At 42.3% G+C, this 15500-nt stretch overlaps 1 protein-coding gene across 3 annotated transcripts in view; it reads right to left on the minus strand.

Annotated features, from left to right (window-relative positions):
• The window catches only part of EYA3 (EYA transcriptional coactivator and phosphatase 3), a 37291-nt gene that overhangs the window by 15869 nt on the left and 5922 nt on the right, over positions 1–15500 (minus strand). For all 3 annotated transcript variants that reach the window (XM_084222829.1, XM_084222827.1, XM_084222828.1), the window contains 5 exons: positions 10710–10807; positions 8775–8818; positions 6656–6735; positions 4306–4372; positions 3404–3546 (listed from right to left, as the gene is read on the minus strand). In XM_084222829.1, the coding sequence (XP_084078955.1) occupies positions 3404–3546; positions 4306–4372; positions 6656–6735; positions 8775–8818; positions 10710–10742 (367 nt within the window). In that variant the 5' untranslated portion in view covers positions 10743–10807. The remainder of the gene's footprint in view (positions 1–3403; positions 3547–4305; positions 4373–6655; positions 6736–8774; positions 8819–10709; positions 10808–15500) is intronic.

The raw sequence follows: 15500 nt of genomic DNA on the forward strand, positions 1-15500 counted from the left end.
GACAGAGCTCAGGGCCATCAGAAAGAGCACCCTCCTGAAAACAGTACCAAGGCTGCAGAAGCCACCTGCAGCCCTACATCCACTCCAGCAGGATTGAGCCTTGGCTGTGAGCTCCAGGTTCCTTACCTAAATGACATGGGAGACTCCATCAAGCTGGACATGAGCAGCAGCTCCAGGAGGTCACTCAATGCTGCAGCTTTGTCAGAATTAAATTCTGCAATGGCCCTTTGATTTATTTACATATCTGATCTCAAACTGACACCTATGAGTCAACTTAAATCACTCCCCTCTGCACAGTCACCCCAGGGTTTGACTCTGACTCCCAAGTTGTGTCTTTGTTAAGCTTTCAGACCTCCAGAACCTCAATAATTAGCAAACAAAAAGGAGAGGCTTTAAGAAAGACTCTAGATACACTGCAGAAACTCCAGAACAAAACACATGGGAAAAGATCCTCCAAGGGGAGTGGGAGTAGCTGTGTTTGTTTAGCCTGGAAAGGGAGTGCCACCATCTCCAAATGGGTGAGCAGCTCTCACAGGGGACAGGAACCAGAAGCTCCTTAGGGCACAGGACAGAGGGACAAGGAGCAGTCAGCAACATGATGTGATGGTGACAGGACATGCAGAAGTGCCAAACGACCTGACAGTGAAACACAAACCCACCCTGGATGCTGTGGGACAATGACCACACAGGGAGTGTGGCAGCAGGTCAGACACACACAGAGGTGCTGGCAGTGCTGGCTGGGTGACTCAGGGCATGTGCTAAGGCATCTTTCAGCCCCTGCCTTCCATGACATGTCCTTTGTACTTTCTATACCTGGACTGGTGGCATATGTCCTGCAGGACAGCATGATAAACTGGCAGAGCCTCAAGGATGATGGAGGAGAAGCTGTGAGAGGAGGAATGAGACTCTTCCATGTCCAATGGCAGCCCTGTATGTCACAGAATGTCCCAGCACACATCTACAACCATGGAAAGGCCCCACACAGGACATCCCAGCACTAGGAGGTTTTTCTTGAGTTAATGTAAGCCATCACATCCAGGGTGCTTCTAATACCAGCTCTATGCAGCCTGCATGTCACTACTCTTATTTTAATGCTTCTTTAATAAAATCTCTCCAGACCACAAGGGCATCCCATGCAGAACAATGACCTGAACACCAGAGAGGTGACAAATCAGCAAGAACATAGGTCATCCCTTCTCTAAAAGGAGCATCCTGACTTCAGCCACCTCCAGACTATGCTTGTGTTTGCCAGCTTGCCTGAATTTCATGCTGGTTTGTTCCAGTGAGAGAACCCAGGGTGCCTTCTTTCTGGCATAGAAACAAATACAAGGTAGAAAGACACACCAACCTGCCCTCTAGTGCTGGTAAAACATGTCACCAAGTTGTCAGCCCTCACCTGCTCACTGGAGATTTTGTGAGCAGAAACAATTTCCAGAATTCCCTCTGCAGTGTGCATGTTCAATCCTCTACCTTTACCTCTCCATCACATTGTGCAAAGTCCATCTTCTCAGCATGACCACTCCATTACTGGAAATAATGACTTTTAACATCTTCCTAACGCTTGATTTCACACTAAAAATTCAGATGTTTAACAACAGACCTCAAAATCAACACCAGACATTCCAGTAACTGATGACATTTTGGATATTTTACAGATGAAAGTTCCTTTGAAGACAACAGAAAATGCTGAGCTCCTTCCAGGTCTTCAGAAGAATTTCTAGTTTTACATTTAGACTGTGATATTGAAGCAGCTGAGTACCCCTGCACTCCAGAACCTTTGCCTCTAAAAAATGAACACTCCCCCAAATACAGCCACCACTACTGCAACCAACAAAACATCACACACACAATACACCAACAAAACCCCTACACCTTCCCTCCCTCCTTTCAGAATTGTAGAAGTCTAAACCACTGTTTTAAACAACTTCACTGGAGCACTCCACATATTTACAAATATTTGCCTTTAAAAACACCAACATGTGACACATCAAAACACACAACAGCACACGAAGCAGCCTCAGTGCACCATGCACAACACACTATCAAAAAACACCAAATAAATGAAGCAAAGGAAACCATCAGGCACTGTTCAGATCCAGCAAAAAGCAGTGCAACAAGGCACTGAAACCAAAGTGCAGGCACCCAGTGAGGAGGAGTATGTTCCAGCAACCATTAGTAATTACAGTGTTAGCAATTTAACTTGTGTTTAACAAAGCCAAGTCTGGATTTATTATCTTTCCTACACCATCTTTCAAATATATAATGACAAATCAATTGTTTTGTAACCTTTACAAAAGCCCATGTTGTGTCAGCAGCTAGCAAAAGCCAGAAATGCAGCTGTTTTTATTCAAAGACATCTAATTCTTTAACTAAAGAAAAGTTCATGTTTACACACATCAAGGTACTAAAATTTTAGCATTACAGACAAATCTGCAAGAGGCTCAGTGCATATGATTGTGCAGTACAACCACAAGCACCTGAGATATATATTTAGAATCACAGAATGGCAAAAGTTAGAAAATACTTTTAGGATCATCAAGTCCAACCATTAATCCAGCACCACCACATCCACCACTGCACCATGTCCTCTGCAAGGGGTGGTGACTCCAGCACTGCCACAGGCAGCCAGGATGCTCCCCCAGGTTCCCTGCATGGTGGTGTGATGCTCTCCCCTCTCATCAGTGCTCCCTGCTAAGGGATAAAACAGCCTCTGCTCCCTCCTATTTTTTGGGAGCTGCATTTGTATAGACTGGCACAGCCAGCAAGAGGGTCCAGTTATTAGAGCAAATTAAGCAAATTATTTGCCTAAAGTAAACTTGGAGACATTTTAGCATGAGCTCTCATTTGGTGAAAGATGAAATAAAAATGTCTTAATTGTGGACAACAACAAGGGAAGGAGGAAGGGGGAGGGAGGAAGGAGAAAGGAGGAGGGAGGAAGGAGGAGGGAGAAAGGAGAAAGGAGGAGGGAGAAAGGAGAAAGGAGGAGGGAGAAAGGAGAAAGGAGGAGGGAGAAAGGAGAAAGGAGGAGGGAGAAAGGAGAAAGGAGGAGGGAGAAAGGAGAAAGGAGAAAGGAGGAGTTGTAGTATGGGGTGTTGTGTCATTTCACTAACAAGGAAACTGCACAAACACAGCTATACCACAGCCAGAGACAATTATGATCCCAAACCAAGAACCATATGGCAAATTTCACGGGGAGATCCAAAGTAACAGCTTTGTAAAAAATCTTATTTTTAAGTTGAAGCCCCATCAAGAGATCAGTGCCTATCTACAGTTTAAGCTATGCAGGTGCCCTCCTACAAACTCTTCTCTCCAACACACCTGGTTAAGCTTAACATTGGCTTTTTACTGAGACATAAAACAGTAACTGCAGGCACAGAGAAACCTTTGAAAAATCACTTTTTACCGAAAGGAGGTAGTCCATAGGTCTGGGTGGTCTGGGGGTAGATGGTGTAGGGCTGGGACTGCTGTAGTGCTTGGTACTGAGGCTGACCAGGGTAAGGGCTCATTGTTTCCGATACTGGTACAGAGAGGATATGTGCATATGGCCTTGGAGAAAAGAGAGAACAAAAGTCAGAAAGAACTGTTTACATGATGCAGCTTTCAGCCTTCAAACCAGAAGACACCTTCAATAATTGCTCCAGAAAGGAGAAACTACTCAGACTGATATGTCCTCTTAGTGCAATAAGCTCCTTGTGCTTCCCAAGGCAGGCTCTAGAGTTTATAGATGCTGCCTGCAGTGACAGCAGGGAAACTCCCTCCTCCAGTGCCAGAGATCCAGGACTGGGAGGGACACACTCCCCATTCCAACAGGCAAGAGTGGTCAGTCCCACTAATCATGCCTTACCACACCAGACCCTGACACTACTGTAACCCAGCAGTACCTGTAAGAACCAGTGGGACACACACAGAAACTACACAAAAACAAGCAGCAGGGGTTAAAGCCCATCCTGCTCCAACAGGAAGAACTACAAGATCCCTAAACACAGTGAATGATGAGAAAATCTTATATTCCCCTTAGACTTATTTATGTTCAATTTATTTGACAAATATCATGTGCATTATTCACCAAGACTATCATGTTAATTACTTGTAGGGTTTCATTTATCTTTGTGGGGCTTTCATTTATCATTTATAAAACAACAGTCACTAAAGCTGAAGAGTGAATTCTGGAAGTTCAGTGTCCTCAGCAATGAGTATCTGCTGCCAGTAGTGGGATTTACTGCACTAGAGAAATGCATAAATACAAAAAAATTCCTTCAGAGAGAAGTAAGAGTTACAGAACTCAGTAACAATTTCTTGACTTACTTTGCAGAATACATTTGTGAGGTATAATCATTTGATGACCTTGGGATATAATCAGTGCATGTCATAACTGAAAAAAAAAAAGTTTGTGTAATTACAGAGGTGCTTTCAAAACCCGACAAATAAAGACAAATATCAATACTCATGGTACATTTTAGTCAACACACAATATTTACAAAGACTTTCAGTGCCCTGAATATCTGTTTCAAAGCAAATTCTCAAAAACACACTGTTAAACTGGCACAAAAATGTTTTGCCAGCTCACAGCAGGTAGATCAATCAGTCACACCATTCCTCCCTGTGAAACAGGGCTCTTTCCCTTTATCAGCTGCTACAATAATTTTTTACAACTGTCATAAAAAAACTTTGATTTCAGTCCTCCCCAAAACCCTGCATATTTGCCAAAGGGGCTTCATCTGCACCAAGTGTAACACTTCTGTGAACTGAAGCAGAGACCAAACATCTGTTTTGCCAAGCTTTCCTCCTCCTTTAGGGTACTCTGTCCATGCCTGGCTCCAGCAAACAGTTTTCCTGCAAAAAGGAACAGCTCCAGCTCAATGAACTTCATCACACATATCCAGGGAAGCACAGTTGCAGTGCACAAGGCTCAGAGATGCCTCTAAAATAAGCTGGTAGTTACATTTAACCAGATTTTTCTGCTTCAATAAATCCACGACAATTACACTTTGAAGCTGGTAAGACAGAGTGGTTCAGCTGGCAACCCAGGGAGGAAATGTGGAAATGTTTCAAATGTTCTCAGTCAGCACAGCTCTGGTACACCTTGTGTGAGAAAGCTCTGTTACAGCACTCCAGGGTGGGCTGGAGATGGGGGTTTGGGATCCTATGGCTTAATCCAAGAGCCATTAAACACCCCTTGGATTCACATCAGCTGATTAAATATCAGCTGTCCATCAGTAAAGCAATGATGAGCAGGAGCCCAGCGCACACACCTGTGCTGTGTATCCCTTGTGCAGGCCCAGGGGCCCTGCTCCCCCACACCTACCATTACAAGAGACCACATTTTCCCTCTCCCTCAATTAACAGCCTCCAAAACAGCACAGGGTCGTGGATAGCAGCATACTCTGCCTTGGGATTTGATCCAAATGCCAAAAATGTGCTCAAAAAAGTTGGGCTTTCCATACTGGACCCGCATCATTGCTCTTGTATGACCATGTAGTAAACTCTCCTGAGTTACACTGAGGACAGCAAGACAGTGCCACAGGCAACTCTAACCCTAATGTGCATTCTGCCACCTCAATAACCTTCTCTTTGTGTGATCTGAACACAACCACATGTGCTGATCCTCCCAAATGATCCATGAATCACCTTCCTCTGCTCCTCAGTGTTTGCCTTTGCTCACAGTGTGAAGCCCACATAGCACAAGGATACAACAGGAAACAGAAACTGGGAACTTTTGGACCTAAAGGCTTTCCTCTAACACTTGTCAGTTCCCACATGTTGAGGATTTGTAGGGTTTTTTAAAGAAAGTCAATATTCATCTGAATAGTTATGTAGTAATGATATTTCTAGAATTTGTGTTTATACAAAGAATTAGGCAATGGTGTAAAAAAAAGCAAAAAATCCCACAATAAACTGAATGCAATTTCTAGGATTTGTAAATAGTTTATCTAGTTAGGCAGCAGGTTTTGCAGGATGAAACTTCTCGTAACTCCTGCAACACCAGAGTACATGGATTAAAATAGCAATGATTAAATCAATTACAATGGGAAGTTACACCTTACACACTTTCAGCTAAGGTGAGCTGACTTACACTTCAAAATATGGGTTGACAGTCAAAGGTAATCCACACAGGACTCTGACTTTCCTAATAACTTCCAGCCCTCTTTTTCCAAGAGAAAGAATACACTCCACTTTTCACTTAGTATGCAACCTTTGTATTCCCTGCCTGTTTCTTCTCTGTTTATTTCCTAAGAGCTTTCTGCAGACATTCAATACAATTCAGAGTCTAAGATGAAGTGTATGGCATATTGCCACAAAGGACCCAACCAGCTGTGTAGAGATAATGATTTATAAAACATGTTTACAATAGGCATTACAACTGATATTGACTCAACCCTCAAGAAGAATCATGTCTAAGGCAGATAAGATACAGCAGTACTCAAAAGCACCCAAGAGAGAGCTGAGGGGCAGTGACACAAAAATATTTGTTAGAAACAGATATTTCCTTACCATCAGGCATTAACACTTGTAAACACTACAGCAAATGTTCACTTTACAACTGATAGTGAGAGCAGGCTAAGGATTACAAGGAGGAGACAAAGCTTGTGGATGATGAAGCATGAGACCAGGGAAAGACATGAGGAAAGACAATGGGAGAACTCCAGATACTCACTCTCACTGGACATGGGAAGGTTTGAACCAAGGTTTGAAGATTCAGTTTTCTGATCACTGACTTCTGTGCTGCTCACATGACTGCCAGGACAACAAAGGTTCAGTATTAGCATTATGAACTCTTAAATTAACATCCTTGGGCATCATAACACCTGGGTTCAACCCTTCTGACCAAGGCAAACTAACCCTTCACAAAACCTAGCTCTGTGTTCTTTGGTATTTCAGTAAAAGATTCTGAGATCTGCACTGGAATTAGACATCAAATTAAATGGGGTTTGAGTGACCAGGGTCTGGTAGATGGGGACTGCAGGGGTGGCTTCTGTGAGAAACACCTCTTGGCATCTCCATTCCATGCCCCCAAGCTGCAGCAGCCAAGGAACTGCTGCCAGCAGTGGAGTGTGACCCTGCTGTCACAGGCTCCCCTGCCCATGGGCATTGCCTCACTGCTGCATTTGTCCCTTAGGAGCAGTGCTGAAACACCCTTGAACTGGGGGGCACTTCTGTACTTAAACATTTGCAGGTTACTGGATTATTCTGGATTTGTCCCACATTGTTTCAGTTCCACGTTGATGTTGCTCTGTTCATGTACAGAGTAGGAAGTACAGGTAATTTCTGAATGAAACTGTTTTTTCCTTGATTATTGCCATCCCTTCCAGGCTTTAGTTTTATTATTGCTAGCTCTGCAACACAGCTTTTCATGAGGTTCTGAGCCATCTGTGTGCTGCTGTGACATTCTGAGACTGCAGTTTCTCAAGGTGCAGGAGCCAAAGGAGCTGTTTATTGCTGCTGAGGGGGGACCTCCCCTCTTGTAGCTCAGGTGTGCACCAAGCATGGTGCTCTGGCCTCCCTCCATCACCTGACTCCATTCAGCATCCCAACAAAAAACAACTGCACGGTTTTGTGCTGGATGAGCAAATTCAACTCTCAGGAAGAGCCTAAAGGTGTCTGTGCTGAACAACACAGGGAGCAGGAGGCTGTATGAGAAATAAACCCAAATCTTGCAACACCTTTCCCCACCCATCCCTGCTTTCTGGGCCCAATTAAACTGACCTTTTTCTCCCTCCACCTCCTGCAGTGCAGAGGAAAGGGAGAAATAGGACCAATAAATTCTTTTAAACTTATCCATTGGTCAAACTTAAAATCATGTACAGCTTCATAAAAACATGGACAGGTTATTTAAACAGAATATTTAATCAAGTTAGAAATGCAACTTTATCCCTCCCCTGTCTTCTGTTTCTAAAACTGGATGTCCACAATTTTAAAATCCAAGGATGTTTACACCCAGATCTGGAGCTCCCTGTGCCCATAGGGAAGGTGTGGTTGTACTGAAGCAGGGCAGCACAGAGGGAGAAGGGAGAGCCCCCCAGCATGCTCAGATCTGCCCATGCTGCCCCCTCTACCCAAGAGAGGTGAAAAAACCTCCCTAGGATCTGATTTCTCTGACCTCAGATGGGCCAGAAAGGGAGCTTGTGTGATTAGATCAAAATTCTAATTTTGAGAATATACCATGTGCACTCCTGCAGAAATGGCATTTCCTCCTTGCTTACTGGAATGGCAAAGACTCCAAAAAAGAAATCTTTCCTCACTGTATTTGCTGCTACTCAGAGAAGCAGAATCAATCCTAATATAGCTATTCTCATGATAAGTAGTAATAACAACAGTTAATTCCTAAATACAATACCCATCAAAAAGCATCTACTGAGGCTAAAAATAGTATCACACAACAGCTTTAAATAGGAGAGGCTACAATTCAAGAGTTTCATCTCTCAAAGCAGTTATCCACAGAGTTTCACTAAGAATAGTAGTACAGCTATTATTAATATGTCCTGAGTCTCACCAAATTAAATGCAAGTTATTTCAGTCTCATTCTGTGAAAGACAGATGTGCTGATGCCATTAAGACTCTTTGTGGCCACTTTTATAAAAGCTTTATACCACAGGGCCAGTTAATTAATTTTTATTGAGAATTTAATCAAAATTATACCAAATCCAAATACAACTATATTTTCCACAGCTCTGTAAAAAATAAATCAAGAGGCAAATTTCTAAAATGAAAGCTTTATAATTGTAAAAGATCATAAAGAAGTGTTCCACACTAAAATCCAATTTAAAATCCCATACCTCAGGCTCTGGTCTCTGGATTCCTGCATCTTGGCTTTCTTTACCTGCAAAGACAAAAATGTTCAGAGCTACAACTAACACAGGGTTCACAGTGGTGGCTAAACTCCCAGCCTTGTCCTGCACTCCAGAACTCACCAGTGTAACCATGGGCTCTTCATCTCAAAACAAGCTTCCTCCTAATCAGAAAACAAGGGCTAACACTGGATCTGGTACAGCAGAATTACTGAATAACTACTCATGTTAGTTACATTAGTAACAGGTACTGAGATATAAAGCCACAAAAATGGCTGGTAAGAAATGTTGTGGAAATTGAATAAAACAGTCATAAATTTAAAAAAATCTTACTCTGTACAGATTCAGCATTACAGCCATGAACTTTGTCTTTTCCTCTTATATTTTAATACTGCATAAAGATAGGAACATGAATGCTTTTTCTGTAATAAATGAGGAGTTTTGACTCCTGATTAAAACCAATACAGCCCTTTTCTCATTTTGTAGGTGCCAGCTGGATCCTGCTCCTGTACAGGGTATTACACCACTGGCAGCACTGGCTTGAACACAAATTTGATTTCTGCAGGCTACAAACATTACTGTGAAACTCAGAAGGATGCCAGGGTTTCTCCTGCAAGAACATGCCATTACCACCTCACTCATTCATTATGATCCATCTAGTCTCATAATCTGTCCCAGAATTACTGACTGGTATCAGTGGTATTCTTAAAAGAAATTACCAAGAAAATCTTTAGCTGAATATTACAGCAGAATCTGCTTAAAGGACACACCACTGAAAATGAGCTGTACCCTATCTCTCATGCCCTAAAGAATAAGGACAGTTTTCATTATATTAGGATGTGTTTAGAGAGATTTCCTTTTTTAGTACAGGGAATTAATTTTTAAACTCTTCAAATAGCTGGAGTACAAACTATATGGTTTTGCTGCTTAGTTTCACATTTTGTGGATATTACTCAGGCCCATCATCTGCAGCTTGAGGAAAGCCAGATTCTGAATAATTTTACATTTCCATTTCATTTGACTTTGTTCCCGAGTCATAAAATGGCATAAATGACATTACAATGTATTTTCTAACCAATTTAACTGAAAAATATTAAATTCTCACATTAAAAAGGCATCAAAATCTTTTCAATTACAACACACCCAAAGTGCCCTCAAGCACATTTTTCTGTTTCTGTGTGCATTTGACAAGGTCTCCAAGATTACAAGCATCACTCCCATTGTAACTTGGCAATTTCTTGTTGAGTTTGTGCCAAGTTTATTTTGGGAACAGAACATTAATACAAATATTTCTGCTTAATACCTATGCTATTATGTTTTAGATACACAATTTAATTAATCTCATGCTGTATTGATAATTCTCTACCCAACACTTCCTTGCTGTGTTAATATCAGTTATTGATAATGAAAACACTATTGCAAATATTTCACGTGTAGCAACTTTAACCTTCAGACATGCTTCCCTACCCCAAGGTACTGTTACATCAGTCATTTAAAAATGCCTTCCACTCGTGGAAGCAATGAATCACAGGATCTTTTCAAGATTTCAAGCATAAGAAAAATTAAAGACTATACACTCTGGAATAGCCAGCATGCTGAATTTGTCCCTAAAATAGTGAATTTTCTCTACAACAGGCTTGAGATAAGTCTGGTTTTCTAAGCATAACAAGTAATCATTTTGCATAGAAACATCATAAAGTTCAAGAACTTATAACTGCTCTTTTCTTACTACTGCCTGTACAATAAAAGTGAATTAAATGTACAGCACATTTTATGAACAACAAAATGCTTTTTGCCCTCTGAATAAATACACTAAGTATAAGCCTTCTTTTCCAATATTAGTTAAAATAACTGTATACCAAAATTGTCAGATCACTAATTTGTTTTAGATTTTCATTTTCAGCCTTTTTTAAATGTACTTACTGGTTGCTCGGGTAAGTCTTGTGGCTCTTCCATGGGTATTACTATTATTTTAATGCTTCAATGATTCAAATCGTGTGTTCCTCAGCAGTCTTCAAGCCCTGTTAAAAAAAGGTGTTCATGGCTTTATGTACTTTTTGGGGGGCTTATCATGTAGGCTATCAGAGAATATTAATTGTTATATACTCCTCCCCTAAAACTCGTGTGGCCATCTCCCAAATAAAATACAAAATTCATATATGGAAAGATTTCATAAACAAGGGATTTAGCTTTAAGCTTTGAAGATACAGATTTTTCATGCACATGGTACATTTCTACATCATTTGCTTGGACCACGCTGACTGCAGAAGCTAACACACTAATCAGACACGTGCACCATGATTTTAAAGACAGTTTAAATGATCAAGTCTGGTCTACTAGGTCAGTAAACAGCATGATTCAATCTAACCTGTTTTAATTTAGAACATTTATATAACAATCAAAAAAAAAAATCAGGACAAGACTGTACACCTAAATGCATTTACACACAGTGCTGTTCCCCACCAAATTCACAAAGCAAGTTCATTATTTCAACTGCACCTTTCAAAAAGAGAAGTTTGATGAAATTTTATAAAAGAATTTTTATTTTGGAAGCACTTAGCAGAGAGATCTTATATACTACATCAAAAAGCTGCTGCCTTCCAGGGGTTTAAAATCACGAAATTTTGCATTATGTTTTCACAACCTGATTAACTTCTGCAATTTGCTGGGCAAAAGAGAAAGGCCTGTGTCCTCCTGGCTTCCCCTGTGCCCACCTGATGTGCACAAGCAGTATGATGCATGTTTTTGTTCTTTCTGCATCTCATTTTGGAGCCACTGTATTAAAACCAACCCCAACCTCTTCAGAGCAGCTTTTCCTGAGCTGCCTCCTCTGCCACATGCCCACACAGCACAACTGCAAAAATCAGAAGAAATGTTGAAAAACTCTCAGTGGGTTAGAGAAGTTAAATCCAGACACTTTCTGTGCTGTGGCACAACCTATTCCTGCCTCCACAGCCACAAAAGCCTAGCTCTAAGTGTCTGCAGAAATGTGAAAAGGCTATTTCACACACACTCCCTCCTCTAGGACCTTCTGTTCACCCACCCTGCCCGGAATATCCAGGCACCTTCAAACCACGGGATCATCCCCACACAAAGTGACTGAACTGGTTTAGAGAAACAACTTTCTGGTGTCCTGAAAACCACGGCTGTGTCCCCTCCCTGGCTCCTGCCAGACCTACTTAGGCTGGCACACGTGCAGCCCGCCCGCAGCCCGGCCCCACGTGCCAGCCACAGGGATGCTGTGCAGCCTGCAATCATTCCAAATGAACCACGAAAACACAAAAGGTTTCTCCCTCATTTCAGGGCAGGTCTTACGTGCCAGGGTGTATTGTATGTGGCAGGATAACATTTCATTGAGGGTTTAAGGATTTTGCGAGGCTGCCACCCCTAATCAAAGCTACTTACTGTTATTGCCTGAACTCAAAGTCAACTAAATTCACAATTAGTCTTTTCCATAATTCAGGTTCTTTGGAAATGACCCTATTCACAAAACACAAGTCTACAATACAAAGCACTACTGTCACCTTTCCAGTTTTTCCTCCACCAGTTTCAATCGGTTTTATTTTAAACATAAATCTTATTTATTTTTTTGTAGAAATAACAGAAAAATTAGGACTGAAGAGAAACTCTGCCACTCAGAGATCATACAAAGGAGTACAAAATACAATGGCCAAGCACAAGAAGATTTGAAATTTATACTAAGAGGTCCTGTCTCTCATCCTCTGCTTCGGTTATTTAAGACTGTTTTGCTGTGTAATTTCATAGAAGAATCCCAAACTAAACTCTTGAGTATGGAAAAATATTTTACATTCCACTGATCCATACTGCAGTAACTTCCTATGCCATGCTTTGCTTAAAAGCTGTGAGCAGTTCTTTAATTTTGGCTTTCAGAAGGATTTAAATAATTACAAAGACAAAAAGATTCTCAGAGTCCCACTGGAATATTTTACATGTGTGAACAAAACACACTTTCCAAATAAGCTGGACATCTTGTAGCACTTGGAAGCAAATGACTGAACCAAAGCAAATGAACAGAAGTGCCTGCCTTAATGGCAGGCAGAACTTGACCTCTGGTGGCTTCATGCCTTGTCCCAGGGAAATGAAAATTCCAAGTGAGAACTTGGCCTAGGGTGGCTTTGTGCCTTCCCTGTGTCTCCAGAAACAGCAGCAGAGGCAGAGGACACCTCACACTCGAGGTGTGCTGTGGTTCCACCCCAACAGTGGTGTGGGAAAAGGGAGAGCTCCTGCCTCTCCTGACCTCCTGCCTCTCCCAGCCTCCTGCACCCCACTCCTGCCTGCCTCCCACTCCCTCCTTCCTGGCCTCCAGAGGCTTGTGAGGTTGAACAGCAGTCTGGATGTAGGATCTGCCAAGGGAAAAGAAAGAGACCCAAGCACAGTCTTTCTGCTGAGCTGATGACAGAAAGATCAGCTCTGGCCTCACAGAGCCCTGTTCCAGGGGAGCCAGCAGGATGAGGGTCAGGAAAAACAAGCAAGCAGAGCAGCAGGATGTCCCTTTTCAGTCACAGCCATGGTAAATGAAACCATCATTTTATCATCTACTTGATGTTCCACTTTGATGAAGCAGAGACATGACAGTGATAAATATACAACAGCCCTTCCACCTGTACCACCCACCCAGTCACCAGGCTCTCACACAGAGCAGGCACACATCCTCTTGTGGCTGGGCACAGAAAGTCCTTGGATCAAGGCATGGCAGGAACCTCTCCCTGCCTCTCTCCTCCTGCACTGAGAGGCTGAGGGAAGCTGCTCTCAGCTCCAAGGCTGAAGCCACCAGCATCATCCAGGGAGCAGCTGCTCCTGCCCCATTCATCTCCCTAAGAGCCCCCTCCACCACAGCTCATCCCCAGATGTCCCCAGGCAGCCCCAGCCCTTGGTGGGTGCATGGCCCAGGGCCTCAACCCCTCCAGGTGCTGTTGGACACCTCCTCACCCAGTGTGAGAGCTCTGAACCACCCAGAGCTTGGCTTTCCCAAAAATCAAACCCAGCATCGTGCACTTGCTCAGCCTGAGCTGCCTCAGAGGAGCACACTGAGCCAGCAGCTCACCAGCAACAAAGATGATTTTTAAAAACTGAAAATGCACAAGGCTGATTTTTTTTTGTTGGGGAATTTTTTTTGTTTTGGTTGTTTTGGGGGTTTTTGCACATCAAATCTCAAAATGAGATTTTAACTAGTATAAAACCAAGTTAACTGCACTTCAGGTAAGCTTTATTATTTTTTTACACATTACTACAGAATATTTTTAAACCCTAAGTGAACACAACAGCAGAGGTATCAAAGATTCAGGAGGTGAGAATGTTTCTGTGGGTCACTGGGTTTGTGAATGAGAAAAACAGTACAAAATGGAAGCAAGTGTGCAAGAAGCTATTAAATGAGCTGCTGCAATGAAAGAAACATTCAGAAAAATGAGTCCATTGTTCTGCTTCTGGAAACCAGCAAAGTACCACACTTTTTTGCTTTATGGGATGATTTTTGTTAATTACCTGATGAAAACTATTCTGTAATATGTGAATTAAATACCAGGTTTTATTTGATCTAGACTTGTTTTGAATAACCCTCCTTTTTAATTCTTGCATGGAACACCAACAATGCAAGATAATAAGAATTGGGCTATTTTGTTTGCTCAACTTAAGGAGCCACTTTATCTAAACTTCAAACCAGAAGGCATCAGAGCAGAGATATGGGCTGCAGAATCACTCTCAGCAGCTGCCTTCTGTTCAGCACATCTTGATGCCAATAATTCACCATTAAAAGCCCTGGCAAGTGATCTTCAGTTTATTGCACTAAATCCTGTTTTAAAAATCCTAAAATACAAAGTCCAGCTTGGTCAGACTTTCTCAAACTAGCTACTCTGGATAGAATTTCTGAAAGCTGCCTGCTATGAGCAGCACCTGGATAGACTGCTATTTACTTTCAGCTTGTGCTTTTCAAGCCCATCTGCCTTGGCTTTGAATATAAAGTTTCATGCAAGAAACAGTTCTCCCAAGCTGCAAATAATTAAAGTCAGGATACTGTGATAAAACCAACACACAGTAATTATACTGATTAGAAAAAAAAGCTAATTGACTATGGTTTTATATGACTTTAAACAGTCACTATTTCCCTAAGAACAAAGTTTTGATTGGGGTAATGAAATTACATCTATTAAAGAGTGTTGGAATAAAATCATAGGATCATTTCTTTTGGAAAAGACCTCCAAGATCATTAGGTCCAACCAATACCCAGCACTGCCAAGGCCATCACTAACCCACATCCCCAAGTGCCTGGTCTTTTAAACCCCTCAGGGGATAGTGACTCCACCTCTGCCCTGGGCAGCCTGTGCCAAGGCTGGACATCCCTTTCAGGGAAGAAATTTTCCCAAATATCCAATCTAAACCTTCCCTGGCACAGCTTGAGGCAATTTTCTCTTGTCCTGTCCCTTGGAACAGAGCCTGATCATCCCACCTGGCCCCATCCTCCTGTCAGGGAGTTGTGGAGAGCAATAAGATCCTCCCAAGCCTCCTTTCCTCCAGGCTGAGCCACACCAGCTTCTCCAGCTGCTCCTCACCAGAGCTGTGCTTCAGCCTCTTCCCCAGCTCTGTTCCCTTCTCTGGACATGCCCCAGCCCTTCAATATCTATTGTAGAGAAGGGCCCAAAACTGAACCCAAAAGAGGGGGAAATCACTTCCCTATTCCTGCTTGACACACCATTTTTC

The sequence above is a fragment of the Fringilla coelebs genome, assembly GCF_963513975.1.
Source record: "Fringilla coelebs genome assembly, chromosome: 28".
Lineage (NCBI taxonomy): Eukaryota > Metazoa > Chordata > Aves > Passeriformes > Fringillidae > Fringilla > Fringilla coelebs.